The 18,514-nt window shown below is 37.1% G+C and overlaps 1 protein-coding gene across 7 annotated transcripts in view; it reads right to left on the minus strand.

The window, feature by feature from the left end:
• Positions 1 to 18,514, minus strand: part of LOC145671795 (kazrin-like) — a 312,194-nt gene that overhangs the window by 230,363 nt on the left and 63,317 nt on the right. For 6 of the 7 annotated variants that reach the window (XM_081741014.1, XM_081741011.1, XM_081741016.1 and 3 more), the window contains exon 2: positions 12,222 to 12,667. The exons of the other annotated variant lie outside the window; for it this stretch is intronic. In XM_081741014.1, the coding sequence (XP_081597140.1) occupies positions 12,222 to 12,399 (178 nt within the window). In that variant the 5' untranslated portion in view covers positions 12,400 to 12,667. The remainder of the gene's footprint in view (positions 1 to 12,221; positions 12,668 to 18,514) is intronic. 7 annotated transcript variants of the gene reach the window in all.

The following is an 18,514-nucleotide window of genomic DNA, read 5'->3' on the forward strand; positions in this document are numbered from 1 at the left end:
ACATTTCGTAACTGGACTAACTTTTGTAAACTTTCTTAACAGAACTATACATATTTAACAGAGAAATGATTGATATAGGTCAGTGGTTCTCAACCTAATTTCTATCACGACCCCGATATTATCACATCCACTTACAAGCGACCCCCTTATAATTTCTAATTTGAAAATAGCTTTTTTGGGGATTTTTAATATCCCTATTGCGAAGATTTCACAATATCCACCTATTTCTGTAATAGTAGAATCCATTTCTTGTATATAGTAGACACAGTAACTTCAATAAAAGCGAATGGATTAAAAAAAAAAAGTCAGTTTATTCATCTTCCTCTTATCTTCGCGACCACCTGAAACTCTCTCGCGACCCCCAAGTTGTGAAACTCGGATGTAGATTAAAACATTCGTTTTCCATCTTCCTTTCCTTATAAAAATAATTTAGTTCTATCAGATTTTCTGAAAGTATAGGTGGCAGGAATTAACAATTACTCTTCATCTTCGCTTGCAGAATCACACTACTGTCTGGCTCAAACCTCTTAACGTGTACCCTCTTTTTTTCCAGCACCCAATGAAAGTTACGCGCAGTGTTGCCAACAACCTCTGAAGAAAATAAGCTAGATGGCCTTCAGGAATAAGATTATTTTACCCCAAAAATGGGCAGATTTTGAACTACTAACCTATAACACAGATTGTAGATTTTAAATCCCCTTTTTGTGTGTAGGATTATAAGTCAGTTATAGTAAAATTTGAAATGTTGAATCTCATTCGCTGAAGATTAACAAGCAACACACATAACTTTAAATTACAATAAAATCCATCAACAACTCATCTTGCAACTGAAGAAAACTTTCATTCTTGCAATGAAATGCGAAAATTAAAATAATTAAATATAGCAAACGGGGCCGTTACGGGAGCCGCATTAAAATTCTTTCTGACACGATAACTATTATTAAGTAGTTGTAAATCTGTAGGTGCGAAAAGAAGATGAATGAAAAACAATGACAAATAAGCTACTTTTTAAAAATTACACTTTATTTTCAAAGAAAAAGTATTTTAGACTTAATTTAACGGCTAATTAAAAAAGCCAAATATGGGAAAAGCTTCATAAAGTAAGCTATATTTAAGGCCATAAGCATTTCCTAGATTTCTATGGCTAAATGCCTCTCCAAATAGGCTAGATTTAGCCAAAAATAGGCTAAATTGGCAACACTGGTTACGCGAGGTTGTCTAATACTCGATGCTTGGTAGAAATATTATTTGCACTTAAAAGTATATTTGTCAATAGCGTCCCGTTCAGCAGGGAGGCTATATGAGACGTGGACCTACGGATTAACGTGGAATCTGAACTACACGAACTCCCGCCGATAATCGAACCCAGGTCTCCCACGCAGAGCCGTAGCTAGAGATTTCGGCGCCCGGGGCGAAGTAGAATTCGGCGCCCCTCTACACTCACATTACCAAGCTTTTTTTTAACATGTAAGAGAAGCAACTTTTGTTGTTATGCTAAATTTTCATCAAGCTTCTTGACAGACCATTGAAACAGCCAAAAGCGATCATTATGTATCCTTTTACAAATAAGAGCTGCTTTCAAGATGCTTATTTTGTACTTTCTATTTAACTTGACAAAACTACTTTTGATTGTATACAAATTCATTTGCAGAACAGTTATGGAAAGAACATAAAGCCAATTTTTCCTACGCTAGGGAAACCTGTTAGACATTTATTTGGTGGACGCGTGTGGTGGCGTTGGAAATATCCGGTTTTCCTGAGCATAGCAGTAATGTCAGAAATCGAGCCAAGGCCTGGAGGCCCCAGAAATGGCCAGGTCTTGGGCTCGGGTTTCTTCTATTCGACTATTAAACATGGAGTTCTTGGACGCGGGTGATGGCGTTGGGAAGATCTTTGTCCCCAGCACATCGGTTTTGTCAGAAATGGAATCAGGCACTCAAGGCCCCAGAAATGGGGTCCTGAAGCTTTTGCCTTGGGTCTCTTCTATTCACCTATTAAACATGAAGTTGTTGAAAGGAGTTAGTAGCATTGGAAAGGTCTTGGTCCCTTGAGTATAGTGGTGATATCAGAAATCTAATCCGGACCCCGAATTCATAAAGATAGGATCCTGAAATTTTGGGGTCACGTTCATTCTATTCGACTAAAAACCGTGGGATTCTTGGACGCGAGCGGATTTCATTAGCACATTGGTGATGTCAAAAATGGAACTTGAAGCCCGAGAAATGAAGGTCCGAAATTTTGGATTCGAGTCCATTCTATTTGCCTATTAAACATGGAGTTGTTGGACGAGGGTAGTAGCGTTGAAAAGGTTTTGGTCCCTTGAACACAGTCTAACATCAGAAATCGGGTCCTGGTCTCAAAGCTTCAGACCGAAATTTTGGATTCGGGTCCATTCTATTTGCCTATTAAATGTAGAGTTGTTGGACAAGAATGGTAAAGTAGGAAAGGTCTGGGTCTTCTGAGCACTGCGGTGATGTCAGAAACAGGGGATCGGACCCTGAAGCCTCACAAATGGGGTCCTAAAGTCTTTGTCTCGGGTTCCTTTTATTTGCCTATTAAACATAGAGTTGTAGGATGAAAGTGGTGGCGTTGGAAGTCTTTGTCACTTGAACACAACCTTGATCAGAAATTGGTTCCGGGCCCCCATTTTTTTATTTGTGTCGTAAACCTTTTCTAATTTGATCTCAATACCTGATTGTGCAAGATAAAACCATCTTAATGATGGTTTTATCTCTCGCAATCAAGTATTGAGTTTGAACCATTGCAAAGGTTTACAACACAACCCAAACTTCGGGACCCGGACCTGATCTCTGACATCACCGCACTGCGGTGGCTCAGTGGTAGAGAGTTTACCTCCGGTGCTTGGGTCGCGGGTTCGATTCCAGCCCCCACCAAGTGAACTTTGTGGTGGACAAACACCGTGTGCGTGGGTTTTCTCGGGGTTCTCCTGTCTCCTCCCACTTTTTCATTCCACAATTTCATTTATTACTCATCATCACCGTCTCCTTTGGCCTAACCGGCATAAGCGTGGGACGTAAAACTGAAAGATTTATTTTCCTCTACTTTTCATATCTTCATTTTCACCATTGTGATTAACAGGCTTGGGTAGAAAGGCGTGATTAACTAAGCAAATTCATCACCATCAAAACACATTTCAGACTTTGACCGTTTGACTTTGAAAATGTTCCTGCGTAATCTATAAGACATTACTCGGCACCTTGATATCACATCGTCATTAATAAATCATATATAATAACTACTTTAATAAGTGAAAAATTTGTGACTGTTATTGGAACGTTATTGGAAGAAAATTTTTAACAATTCCATTTCTTTGCTAACCGACAATACTGATTTAATAGGGCGTCAGAACTTTTACGGGGCGCCTCGTCGTTTATTCATTTTCAACACTTTTCCTTTCTTCTTGCAAGTTCGGCGCCCCCTTGCTATCAGCGCCCGGGGCAAGCGCCCCGCTGGCCCCCCTCTAGCTACGGCTCTGCTCCCACGTCAAGGGCGCGTACGCTAGCCGCTTAGCCATGAAGGAGCTCAATAGACTGTTAGTGTATGTTTAGGAAAAAAAGAATATCCTTTGTAAATAAGGAAGGGAGAAAAACATGATTCCACGTACAGTGGTTCATTATTTTATTGTATGATTTTTTTTTCTTCGTATACAAGTAATCTCAAACAGTGTTTATTCCCTCACCTTCTCGGTTTGAAGCTTTTACTTCGTTCTCCCATCTGTGTTTCACGAAAGAAACGTTGGGTTAACTGCCGTATCGCCGGACCAATTTTAGGAAATTTACCGGATCAATTGAAGAATGTATTTAAGTTTGTGAGGAAGAATGAGTGAAAGTCAGGTAATGGGAATATTAAAAGGGCCTATGTTTAGCAGGAGAAGTCCAGCTCTTTACTCTAAAAAAACGTTACAATTTTGGTAATTTCTGTTCACATTCGGTTACTTTGGAGTAGGTTAGGTTAGGTTAGGTTAGTTTATTTTAGTTTAGTTTATTTTATATTAGTGTAGGAGTCCCGCATAATTTTCCAAAAAAATGATAGAATTTCTCTTATTTCTACTAATATTAGGTTAGTTTATGTTAGTTCAGGTTAGCTTAGGTTAATTTAGGTTAGGTTAGGTTTGGCTACGTTATGCTACGTCTGCATCATTCATTTCTCCTCTAAGTTTTGTGTTTTTTACGTGCTTCTGTACCCCTTGTACTAAACATACTCCAGTAAAAAAATTTTGTTTTTTGTTTTTGATATAAGCGGGACTAGGCGGATGGACTATTTCGCAGAGAAGTACACTTGTTTTACTATACGGATCCATAGATTGTAAAAGGGACCAGACAAATTTGGGCAAGTCTTTAATTTGCCCATTACATGTCGAGAACAGAACGCAACTAACCCCTGGGGGCTTCTAACCCGTTCCTATTACTACTACTATTAGTCCTACTATTACTTATACTATGGATCGGTATAGTAAAACTGCACGCCTAATGTAACGTAATCTAACGTCACCTAATATAATCCAAACAAATATAACCAAATACAGGTAACCAAATTTCGTACTTTTTTTCAATTTTCAAATTGGTCCGTCGATACAGCACTAATGCCGAAACGTTTCATGTTATACTTTACACGAAATGAAATGAAATCTCACAACGTTGCTCTTACGCGCCATTGGCTTTCACCAAACGTCAAGAGGTTTGAACCGGACAGTACATAGACATACTGGGGTCTCCCCGCAGAAAAAAACTTTGGACCCCTCTCAACAAAAATAAATGCGCGTCTACTCTCAAGCATACACTTTTGTTCAGCTCGATCTTATTTAGAGATTGATATAATTGTATGTCTTATTTTTTAACAACAAAGAAATTAAAACTTTAAGGAGTTAATTATAACGTTCGTCCGTAAGTTAATAACCAACGATACGAGGTATGATCAAAAAATACGGTGAATCATTTAATTAGGGACAAAAATAATAAGCTCACATGGAATTTGATTTAGTTTCCTTCAAAGTGACTGTCCTTGGCTAGCAATGCATTTATCCCATCGTTGAATCCATGACTGGAAGCATTTCTGGACGGCTTCTTTTGGAAGGACGTTCAGTTGCTCTGTGCTGACTCTCTCAATGTCAGGAATGGTGTCATTTTTTTCCTTGAAGCAAGGTTTTCATTTTTGGGAATAGACAGAAGTTACATGCTGCTATATTCGAAGAGTACGGTGGATGTGGGCAGGCAAGAATATTTTTTCGCTCAAAAACTCGCGGATCAAGAGCGAGGTGAGGGAAACAAATTTTGCATCCACTTTTCTCATTTACAAAATGTCGGTTAAAATGCTTTGCGTGGATCCGTACGAGAGGTTGTTTCTCAGTAAGCTCTCAAATAGTTTTCGCCTGTTTGGACGAGCAATGTTTGCCACTGTTTGTATGTTTTTGAAATTAATGGATGTCCCGAATGTTACTCGCCTTCTACTGACTCATTTCCGATTTTAAATCGTTCATACCACTTATAAACAATCTTTAGAGTTACAGCATTATCACCATACACCAATTTCAACATTCCATGAGTTTCTTTGTCATTTTTTTTTTTTTATTTTTTCAATTTGAAACAGAACTTATTGTTCACGCGTTGTTCGAAATCCATGATGGGAGACAGGCACGGTAAACACAACCTCACTCTAGCGGCTCTGCACGCTGACTGGTAAGGCAGAACTAAGGTTACCAACTCTGGAAAATAAAATAAACCGGCACCCCGTAAATTCCCTATGACATAGGTCTAGTGTGAAATATATCTGTTCAGGCCCATCCATGGAAGGAAATGTACTATCGTGAACAAAAGTGCATTAGCACCTGTATTCTGTAAATCCTTAGTACATTCACTAATAAGCTTAATAGATACGTTGTGCTAGGCTATAGATGAGAAACTAAAATCGGCATTGATCATTTTATTGTATTTACCAGTAACTGCCACTTCTTTAAAATTATCAACTACAGGAAATTGCTTTAAGAAGTCCTTTTTCATTCTCAATAAATATACAAAATTCCTTACAAGTAAATTTCAAGTTTTCCCTGAGTCTGTCGCATCTCTTTAAAATTACCTAAACATATGAGCAAGATGTATTAATCGTTGATAGACGGTGAAAGGTGATAGTTTTGAATTAACAGAATGAAAGTTAGTTTAAATCTATATTTCGAACTAGATGAAATTGCTTGGAACTAGAAAAAAAACCCGGTGATATAGAGGCTTGTAAGAAGTTTGTACCGGTCACCGGCTTTAATCAAAATATCAGCAATATTTCCGGCCAGGCCGGTCAAAAACCGGCCAGTTGGCAACCCTAGTCAGAACATGTTCCAACTTGATGCTGCCTGTCTCAACGGATCAGGCTATCAGACACATTACGTCAAATGGTTTTAGCGTCAGGAGTTGCTGCTTAAAAAAAAAAAAATCATTCACTGTCTTTTTTTGATCACACTTTATATTATACGTACTTTTGTCTTGCTAACGTCATTATAAAACGCTTTGATGAGAGAATAAGTTTCATATTACTAGGTGGTGTGGTTGTCGTACATCATCACAAACAAATTAGTTTTTATTTATTTTCTCAAAACTTGCGCATCAAGATTTACACTCACCTGCATCATTCTATTCAGCTCTATAAGGTCTATCAGTTGTCATACTTCTCATCGTTGGATTCTTTTTGTTAAACGCTAATACTCTTAAAGTATTGTGGAATATCTTATTCTAAGTCACGATTTCTCAACCTGGCGGTCGCGAGAGGGTTTCATGGGCAGAGATGGAGTGGGTCAAGTTTTCTGATGTTGATGACGATGGATTTTGGTGAGTCAGAGTAGGTCAAAGTGGATGAGAGTGGTTCATGGTGGGTGGTGGGTCAGAGTGGGTCACCGTGGGTGGTGAGTCATGGTGAGTGGTGGGTCAGAGTGGGTCACGGTGGATCGTGGGTCAGAGTGGGTCACGGTGGGTCGTGGGTCAAGTTTTCGTTGACTGACGCCAACTCTGTTCATGGGAGTCGTGAAGATAAGTCAGAGATAAATATAATTAGAATCTAATATCGGAAAATATTTTTAAATGTTATTTTGCATTTTGTTCTGATAGGTATATTTTTATGCAGGCTGTGAAGAACAACAAAAAATAGGTCTCCTAAACATTTTTAACAGGAACAGAGTTGTTTAAAAATCAATTTAAATGGAAGAGGTGTGATGTGAAACTAATGAGAAATGCATTTTGAAATGACATATAAATACAACTGCAACAAAACCTGCATATTGAAACACAATTAAAATTGAAACCTAATGAGACACCAGATCATGGTGTCATTTCACAAGTGCGTCAGTCTTCAGTTCAATCTTTGTGACGCACATTATCAAGTCATTTAAAATACTCAATAACTTTTTTTTTTAAACAACTGTCCAAGTTCTTTTTAACTAAAATTAGAAATCAGTTTATTTTTTTTTATCGTGTGACCCAAAATTAAGGGAGTTTAGAAGTTTCAAAATTTTCAAACGGCCTCCATTTTGAAACAGTAAGACGAATCGGATTCGATATTTGTAATATGAAAGAACTGACCAAATTTAGGGAAGTTACTTTATCCACTATATGCAACAAATGGATTCTACTATTATAGAAATACCTGTAGATGGATATCGTGAGATCTCCGCGATAGGTATATTAAAAGTCGCACACAAGCTTATTACAAACCAGAAATTATAAGGGGATCGCTGGCAAGACGATGTAGGTTGAGAACCACTGCTCTAAGCTAATCTAATTATAAAGACATATCCAACACCAAGAAGCATATCAATTATGCACATCGGTACATCAAACCCATTGGTCTGATATACTTTTGTGACATGCATGGTATGCAAATGCAAGAGGTATTTATGATAGCAAATCAGTTGTACCCTGTCTGCAGTCCTAACGAACTTCATCCTGTTGGAAAGGCTCTCTCCCACGTACGTATATAAACGTAGAGAAATCCATGTGTGTTCTGTGGTGAGCGATGCATTATTGAGGCAGCGTGGTTGTTGGATTTGGTCCAAGCTGTCTGGCAAAGGCTGAGGAAATTGGCTTTTTATGGCTTGATATATTCACCTATATCCTTTCCAGTTTCCCCAACTTAACATACACAATTTTGTGGCTACATTTTAAAGCGTTGAATGTGTAGACGGACATATACATATCCACTTGAATGTGTAGTAGTTACATCTTTCGTCTTCCTCGCTGCTATGCGCGCGCGCACACACACACACACAAATACTTTCTAGCTTCCAAAAACACACACATTTATCATGAATGAGGATTTGTATTTGTTTCTCTTTTTCAGCGGGAAATTTCTGCAAACTTTCGTCCAGCCCACAAGTTCTTTCTCTCATGGTAACAAATCTTTATTAACTTCTTTATAGGGCTTCTGAAAATACACGAAGTTGCATCCCAAATTGTATCTAGAGAAATTAAAAAAAGGAATCTAATAAAATTAAAGAATTTACAATTGAGAAGTTTGATGCAATAAAGGCGTAAGTCTGAAACATGTAGTTGGAGAAAACGATGTTGAAAATGTAAGTAGTGTGTTTTCTTTCTTCTTACATAAAACAATGTAATATGCAGCATTTTATTCCGATATTGAATTGAAATGTTACCAGGAGGTTAAACAATCATGGCAAAAGCCACAAATGCGTTTGATGCAAAAAGGGCGTAAACTCGCTTACGCCTTTATTACATCAAACTCCTCAATTGTTCAAGAAAAGATCATACCAGAATCTAGTAGTCGAACTGGGTTTCCACTTTTAGGTAGGATATACTTTCACGAAAATTATCGTGAATCAGACAGATACACAGTGATTCTTGAGTCAAACGTCAGAAGCTCATTTACGCTCGTTTCTATTTCTGAATTATGCAACACTCAACCACGCATTAAACGGCGTGACAAACATCTTGGCATTTGAAGGCGGCGCTCCAAGCTCCCTTTAAATGATGCTAGCAAATGAGAGGTCAGCGGTATTGCCACGTTTATATTGTACACATCCACGTCTATCTCCTATCACCTGATCGCGCTGTAGTTTGTCTACTTAGCTATAGCCACACCCCTTTCCCACTTGGCAACGTCGCGCCAGAGCTTGCGTTTTATTCGTTTAGCTGAAATGTTAAGATGTTTGTCACAGGCTTTAGTTACGTTTTGGAGGCTTTCCTTTAACAATAGTATTAGTGGCCATCTCTCCTAGCTTTGTATTTTACAAATTATTGCAATAGTAAATTTGTAAAAGATCAAAACGTATATATATATATATATATATATATATATATATATATATATATATATATATATATATATATAAAATGAAATGATAACTTTCAGTTTAACTTCCCACGGTTATGCCCTTTACGCTAAGGGAGACGATTACGGCAAGTGAATGATGAGGGAAGATTTGGTGGAATTAGAATGTGGGAAGAAACAGGAGTATCTTGAGAAAACCCACCAACACGATGTTGCCCACCACAAAGCTACTTGGCCGGGAATCGAATCAGGGACCCCACGAACCAAAGATAAGCGCTCTACCACTGAGCCACCGTGCAAAATGTATATACATAATGTTACATGCTCATGAGTATGAAATAAACCAAGTTTAAGTAAGTCCGCCACTGTAATATTCATAAATTACATATTGTAATTTGAAATACATCACCCCCAGCATCCACAGTTTTACTCCTCGAGTTCCCAGTTTCTCGAGGAAACCCCCGCCTCGCATATGATAATTGCATGTGAGACTGAACAGCATCATAGTATGGGAGATGCTACTCTCACAGTCTTCGCCTCGTAGTGGTGATAAGTCTAGAGGCTCTCTTCTAGTAGGGAATATTAACATTCTGTTATACTGGAGATATTCATGCTACAGTTGAATTGGCAGGTTCTGCTCTCCTTGATTTGAAGGAATGCTGGCGTCCTATTGGCTGAAACCACAACCAAGCCCAGGTGGCTATGTGAGACTTGTGACGAGATGTCACCCGTCCGAATAAGCTCCTGAAAAGAGACTGCTTGACTTTTACGGCAGAAGTTCTCTGAGAGGATCCATGAAGATGAACTTTGTGTGGAGATCCGGGATCGTTTTCAGCTTTTGTAAATACGTATTAATGGAGCGTGTAAAATATGTGAGGTAGATTAAGTTTCCTCAGAAGCTGAAACAGGTTCTTGGGATTAACATTAACTTCCGAAGTGGAAAGTTGAATTGGAGAGATCTTGAGAGATTACCCTGAATGAGCTGTCGCGGCGTGAGTGGCTGGGGTGATCTTCTTGGTTGATGATGAAGCAATGTCTTGGCGTGAGGTAGTCTTCGCTTGTGAGGTTATCTTGCTGTGTTGTTTGGAGACCAATGGTTGGTAGATACAAGAACATCCTGAGTAATTTGCCGGATGATTGCACTTGCAATTGTCGCAAGTACCTGGCGTATTACGGTTCTTTTTGACGCATTTACATGTCCAGTGAGAACTAACACATTTGACGCATCGACGTAGTGCTTGGCAGATAGCTTGAGAATGCCCTAAGCTCTGACAAGTAAAGCAATTGTTTAATTGATTCAACACGCATTTTCATGAGGGAGAAGACTATCTTTAAAGATGCTAATCGCTCACAATGATTTCTTGAGGTTGACCAGAAATAGTGGTATAGGAATTCCTTTTTGCTGATGGGTCTGTTGGAAGTCACCATTTGCGTTACTGAAAAAAAAAAAACGTGATTTGAGTACATCAGCAAGATTTTGAATACCGGTATTGATGGGTAGATTACGCGTGAATGACTGCTTTAATAGTTTTTACCTCTTCCGGTTGGTTGGTGGTACTGCAATTTGTTGGTGATACACATCATAATCTCCTTGTTGTGCACACTTGATTTTGATGTAGCGTTTCATGAAGAAATATTTAGGCATTGCTTTGCACTGTTGAGTAACGAACTGTTTCAGTTCGTAGCTCTTGTTGAAAGGGCAATTGTAAATGCAGATCCATTATTGGTGACTGTTGAATTGGTCTCCATGTCGGCAGTTTCCTCTGCATCAGCAGTGGCTTCTGTAAGGGCTACATAGGAATTTGAAGTTGGAATAGGCGTAGGTGTTGGTAGTTGAGTAGGGTGTCGTGGTTTCTTCTCTGGTTGAAAAGGTGCTCCTGGTCCAGTGGAGTTGTGCTGTTTTCGCTGCTTCTTCAGGATAATAGCCATAAGACATTGAATTACATCCTGATTGCTTCATAAAGGTATAATGTCTTATTTTCCATAAGTAGAAGCTTTGCTTTGTTATAATTAAATATAAACTAATTATTTGCTAAGCAAAACTATATATTTTCGTTAAAATTCAACACGTGTTACAGTTTCGCCAACTAACTCTTTGGCTTCATCAGACACTATGTGATACAGGATAACTGTACAATCGTATATACATACAACAGCTAAGAAGATATCTCAGCTGGTGTATGTTTACACGATTGCACAGTTATCCTGTATCACATAGTGTCTGATGAAGCCAAAGAGTTAGTTGGCGAAACTGTAACAAGTGTTGAATTTTAACGAAAATATATAGTTTTGCTCAGCAAATAATTAGTTTATATTTGAGTATAATGTCTTGTTCAATATCTGCTGTAGATGGTTTGACCACGGTTAGAGCATCTTTCTTCCGACAAGCCTATGCATAAGCACTATGTAACGCTTCTCACATACGTCACATGAGTTAAAATCTTACATACTTCGGTTATGAGGCAATATACCTCACGAACTTAGGGTTTAAGAGGGTATATAAAGCCTGGAATACGGTTGTTGTTTGGCATCAGTTTAATCTCAAATTTAAAATTTTTTGGTTAACCCCTTAAAAAATATTGGTGAGGTTTTAACCTTACATGGTTGGGGTATGAGATGGTATATAATACCGACTGCTCGAACTTCCAGCATAGGTTCATTCGTAAATGTAAGTTTCGTGTGATTCCCTTTTGCAATCTTCAACAGAGTTTATTCCCGTATAGACGCATTCGTTGTCTGTGGGCTTACAACTATCTAGCACGAAAGAAAAGTAGGTTAGTCTAGACAAGAAGACAAGAAGCTCTGCTGTTCTTCCTGTGGTAAAATTTTCCCGCACTAGGATCACCAGCGGAAGCTACTACAAGAGATCTACAGAGCCAAGTTAGAACAAACGTTCTAATTAATTCTACGTTAATAATATTAAATGAACGTCTTACCTGTCTCGAACTGATGGTTTTGCCGGGCAAATGCTCTCGAAAATGCATTGAACACATTTTTATGGAGATCTAACATATTCGGCATATTTGATGATGATGATGAGGTTGATGATTGACCATCAGACACTTCACATGGTTTTGCTACATTTTCTACGTTCTCCAATTCAGTGCTCACCATAGCATACGCCACAACAGTTCCTCAACATTTAGACAACACATCCACAACACCTTCACTACAGAAACAAAACACTGACACTAACAACTTTTCAATGAAGGAAATAGTGAAAGATACAGCACTAAACGGTATAGACGAGTGCCTACATTTTTTTAAAGTAATTAGTTCTTTTGTTTTACGCTTTTAAGAGATAGTTGCAGTAGATGCTTTAGTAGACGGAAGTCACAAGACAATAGCATACACGTATTTTAGGCTGCTTTCGTATTGAAACCTGTGAAAAATTAAGGAAATTGTGTTAATTTTGAAAGTAACAGATTCTAGCCATGCATTTTAAAATCAAACAAAAGAAAAATAGAAACACAACATGATAATTTTTTAAAAAACACACAAGAAAAAGTAATCAAATAAAAATCATTCAAGCTTTTCATAACAAATAAAAACTTAAAAAACAATGTTCACATCCAAATTCATGACTTTTGCTGTCGAATGTACCGTACACTGTGTCCAAATATTGATTTCAATAGTGAATTATATTGCTGTAAATACGCTGGTGAAACTGAGTAGCGAAGAAAGATTCTGTTAATGCACATCTAGAGAAGTTCTTTTTTTCTGATGAAGAACCAAAAAGATTTGCGGTGGAAATATTGATATTAAAGGCTTCAGGAAAATGTATTAAGAGCCGGTGGGAGTCAAGTGACCTTGACAAATCGAAGATATCGCAGTGCAAAGTGTTTCCTTATTTTGGCAACAGATGGGGTTGTTGCTGAAATGCCGTCAAAGCAAATGGCACCCCTCCTTTTCCTTCGTTTTCCTCTGCATGTGGTCAAAGTTGGACAGCGCAGGAGGGGGATGGTTACGGATGTAAATGGGACAGAGGAGTGAAATTCCTTTCTTTTGGCTAAAAGAGAAACAGAACTGAAGAAAAAATAAATACAGAGATATTCTAAGAGGGACCAACATGATATCAGCCGTCAGCCACTCAAATATCTACAACGGTAACAAACATACCATAGAGAACTAAAGCACTTGTCGCCTGTCTCTTTCTCAAAGGATTCTACCTATGGTAAATAACGCGGGAATAGTGCAGGAAGAGTCTGATATAAAATGAAGAACCATGCAAATATTAAAAAAAAAAAAAAAAAAACGGGAGAGTCGATATTCTAATTTATTTTGGGCCTTCGTGGTTTAAAAAAAAACTTGGAATTGAAAGGCAGAAAACCCAGACAAAGATCTGAAATGTATTGGCAATGTGACTCTTTTTCAGTGGAATCCATTTCTTTATTTTTTTTAAAAAAATATGATCACCAGATTTACCCTCTGTCTCTCCTTCACATTCGAATGGTCCTGGGATCGATACCAGTAGCTGACCACCCTGAATTTTTCCTATTACAACAGGAAAGGGGCGCAATGTTACATTTAGCCTTGGGTACCGGCTTAGAAGGACAGGAGGGAGCATATGCCCTGCTTGGAATTGGTTTTTATTTGGGGAAATAGACCACTTCATTAACAATAGAATTAAAAGATGTGTCACCTTCTTCAGGAAGGTACACTCATGTCCAAAATTATTGTCGCATGTCTATAAATATGTTGTTGTAGGAATATAATTTGATAACGAATTCACCCGGTATTTCTTATAATGTTAGTATGTGTACAATCGGCAGAGACATGTATGCAAATTGCAAATTTCATGTCAAAAGAGGAGTAAATAAGAACAATAAAACGAAAATAAAACTTTCGTGTCCATTTAGCAACATTATGATTTACTCATTCTAATTTTCGTATTTATAAATATTTTCCTATGAAATTTACCATATATACATTTCCCGATTATACACATAGTATCAGTATTAAAAGTACCCAGCAAAATCAGTATTACATTATATTCTTACATGAAGACAGTTATAGATATGCGACAATCATTTTGGAGATGAGTGTACAAGGACGTAACAGGTGTTTGTTTCAAACATTGAATAAGTGTTCGTATACATTGAACTTATTTCCTGACGTCATAGAACTAAGAACTGTTACAGAGTGACGTAAGTCCGGCGACAATACAATATTTCATTTTTACTTTCATACTTTGCAATATATCTATTTATTTTAAAAGCAAATTTTAATATGTTTTTATTTTCAACTATTTTATCCTAAAATAAATACTAGCCTTTAACCAGCCCTTATTTCCCTGGTTGCATATCACTTTAGGATTTGGAAAATATGTCCAACGAATAAAAAAATGATAAAACACCTTTTAAAGACATTCTTTTGTTAATCAATTCGCACTAAAAAGTTAAAAATAATTTTATTTATGCAATCCTAAATAAAAATAATGGGGCGCATCATTCTAAGAATTTATAAAGTAACTGTATGTAAGCCTATATTAGAGCGCATCCCATTTTTTTTTTAAGTCATGCATAACCAAAATTGTTTTTTTACTTTTAAGTGCGACTTGATTAATGAAAGAATGTCTTTAAAATGTTTATTAGTATGTTTTTCTATTATTATTGTTAATGTTTGCATCCTTGGCATAGGATGTTTATTTTGGTAAGGTACCGTATGGTGCGTTTCTATACTACTAGGGTATATTAAAATTTGGTTTCCTATGCGATACATTAAACAGCACTTTTTTTTTTTTTAATAAAAATTACTACCGAATATAGAGTATTCCTCCGCTAATAAGAGGGAGACAGATTGAGGATATCAAACACCCCTACCGTTGATTGAGAAATATTTCGGTGTCGACACTGATGAACAACATCTACATTTGAATTTGAATGTTTTATGGGCTTTAGGCAATTGATTCAGGCCGGGATACATGGGGGACAGAATGTTGGAAGCAAGTAGTCCAGTCCCTAGTTTGAATGTCTGGAATGAGTAAGGACTCTTCCCCCCTTGGTAAAACCTGCCGGAATTGGAAGCAATATCAAAGAAACACTGCTTCGAAAAGAGAGGGAGCAAACATGCATAACTAGATAGTCAGAGTCGGGTTTAGGTTTAGTGGGGCCCCAAGCTGTTTAAGGTAATGGAGTCCTTTATGTGTCCAGATGAACATAGGCACCCTACATACAGAAATGAACAAACTAGAGATAATTTAGGAAGCAGACTAGCAGAAGGAGCCCCATTAATTACATGAACGTAGGCTACACAGCAGGAAGCATTGTTGCTACGTATATATACATTTTATTTTATTTTTTTAATTTTCTTATATTTTAGAAATGTATATCCAGTTTTTCTTTAGATTTTTGGGCCCCAAGAGAGCAGGACCCTAAGCTATAGCTTGTTTAGCTTATACGTAAATCCGGCACTGTAAACAGTATACACATACAGGCGCGGATCCAAGGGTGGCTATAGAGGCTATAGCCCCCCCCCCTTGACGTTCAGGTATACACAGGATAAAATGGGCTTCAATCCTGTTTACTCTGGATAAAGAGACAAACTATGGTTTAGCTCCTCCCTTGATCATATAATGTTTGTGTTTAGTATGTTGTACGATGGAAGCTGATGAAAGAGCTTTATATTATTCTTGATTTTTTGACAGGTAAACAAAGAATATTTTGGGGATTAATCTACTCGATTATTATAATAAGATTATAATATTGTATTTTATCTTTTCTCTTGTATGTATATTCTCAGTCCTGCAGGAAGTTTTCATTTCTTTCTTGGAATAGATAAACGAAGACTTTGTCGAAAGGTTGACTTTATCGCTACAAACACAAATTACTTCTTCTCATAGAAACCATCTACAAATACACTGTACTGCTGAAACAGAAACCATCAACTAAAGAGGTCATAAATTTTGCCATTCCTCGTGTTTGAAATTCCCGTTCTTCACAACGACTTCCTTCCTCCCGCCCCTGTTAAGAAGTTCAAAGTAGGTTTTCAAAAGGACTGGCTCCCGCTGAGAAGGAAAGTGGGATGAGGAATGACTATAGTGCCATCTAGCAGTTAGACGGCCAAGTACGTGAACACGAAAAAATCTGATTTCTGATTTCTGTAGATTCAATAATGAAGGATATAATTTCTCATCGATTGTGTAATGAATGTCTTTGGAAACAGCGAAAAAATAGTACAGTAGCGCACAAGTACAAAGATAGTACTCCATGCTCAAAAAAGTCCGAAGTTTTTAGCTCTTTTCCTTACTGTAAAAAAACAGAAGACTTTTCCCTCTAATTTTGATCATTTTCTTATGGGAATTTGGATTATAATTATCTGTATTTATAAGAAGAAAATATCACGCACAGCGTTCAAATTGCACCTTTAAAATGAGATGCATCATATTGAGAGCTATTGAGACATTTTTGCGAAAGAACGAAATGAAACCATGATTTGCCTAAAAAATGGTTGAGATCCCATGTTAAATTGAACACCAATATTCCGGCCGCTGTGGCGCACTCCGTCTCCCTCTTAACCCTTTCACAGAGGAAGTCGACTTTTGTCGACAGAACCAAATTTCCTTAACATGCGAATGTCGACTATAGTCAACGTGTTAAAATTTGTTTGTCCGTATCTTGGCTTTGTCGAGAGTAGTCGGCAAAGTTGTACCGTTCATTTTTGTTTGTGTTCTATTGTTTTCGATAAACAATAGAAATCACACAGAAAACCTTTGGCGACTACAATCGACAAAACCAAGATACAGACAAATTTTAACACGTCGACTATAATCGACATTCGCAGGTTAGGGAAATTTTTTTCCGTCGCCTTCCACAGTGAAAGGGTTAAATTGTATTTCAAGTATCACGTAAATAAAGATATATGAGGAGAACTCAAAAAGTATAGGGACTTGAGAAAAGTATATTTATTCTAATGATAGAAAACTGAATCATACATTATTTTTCTACATAATTTCCCTGCACTTCAACACACTTTTCCTAACGTTTCACAAATTTTTCGATTCCGTCGAGAAAAAAAGGTTTTCGGTTGCACTTGTAACAAATTTTGCACCGCATCAATAACTAGCTGATGATTGACGTTTAAATTACTTAACTTCTGGTGATGATGGGTGTTTCCAAACCATGTTCGCAGCCTTTTTTTTCCGGTTCGTGATGATGTACCCAAGTTTCATGTACAGTAACGATTTGCTGTAAAAATTCATCTCCTTCGCGATGATAACGGGCCAAATGTTTACGAGAGATGCCCAACCTTTGTGCCTTATGCTTCGCGATAAACAGCTGTCACCATACTGCGCTTGCATTCTGCGAATAATTTCAGCAGGACTAACACCTTCCTCAAACAAAAAGCGAATCACTGTCCTCATTTGTTTCTTGGTGCACATCGACAATCGAGCTACACTCCAACAACTAACGCGGGAATAAAAGTGACATGTTGCACAGAAATGTTGCAGACGACACTAATGCAGCGCTGGATACTGGCAGTACTACCAAAGCCTAGCGCGAGAAATTGCTGAAGACCCTTTACTTTTTGACTTTCCTCGTATATAATATTTTAAGTTTTCTCAGTGATACAGGACTTTGATTAATTCGGCTTCTCTGGATTAGAGACAGTGTAATCATTATAATCGTTTATTTGTGATGCTAGGAACAGCGATAAGCCAAATGCAGATTTACAACCAAATACAACTAAAAGAACTTAAAAAATGCAAATAAGAAAATTACGTATATAACAACAAAAAGTAAATCAAATTATGTCATTCTTTGTCTTGTTCTGAATTTTGTAACCTTATTAAATGTTCTGAACTAGATACAGTATACGTATGCTTGACCTTTTTTATTATTAGTGTTTGGTTATTTGACATGTATCTATATTCAGTATATCAAGGTTTAAAACTATTACCCCATTGTTCATATGTAAGAGCAGTAAAATAATATCAATTTTAAAAACCATAAGTATTTATTAAATTTCCTTTGAATTTGTTCTATTTTCTTGAGTACAGTTTGGCTATAGAGTTCCAAATTACAGATGTATACTCTAATTTAGTCATAACTAAAATATTGTACAATGAATTATATCTGTCAGTGTTCTTAAAATTCTTGTGTGGGTTTTTAAAAAGCTTAAAAAGTTTCGAAGTATTTTTGAATATTTATCAGACAAAAGTTTTATTATTATTATTATTATTATTATTATTATTATTATTATTATTATTAGTATTAGTATTATTATTATT

This window comes from Thermobia domestica, chromosome 15 (assembly GCF_964235325.1).
Source record: "Thermobia domestica chromosome 15, izTheDome1.hap1.1, whole genome shotgun sequence".
NCBI lineage: Eukaryota > Metazoa > Arthropoda > Insecta > Zygentoma > Lepismatidae > Thermobia > Thermobia domestica.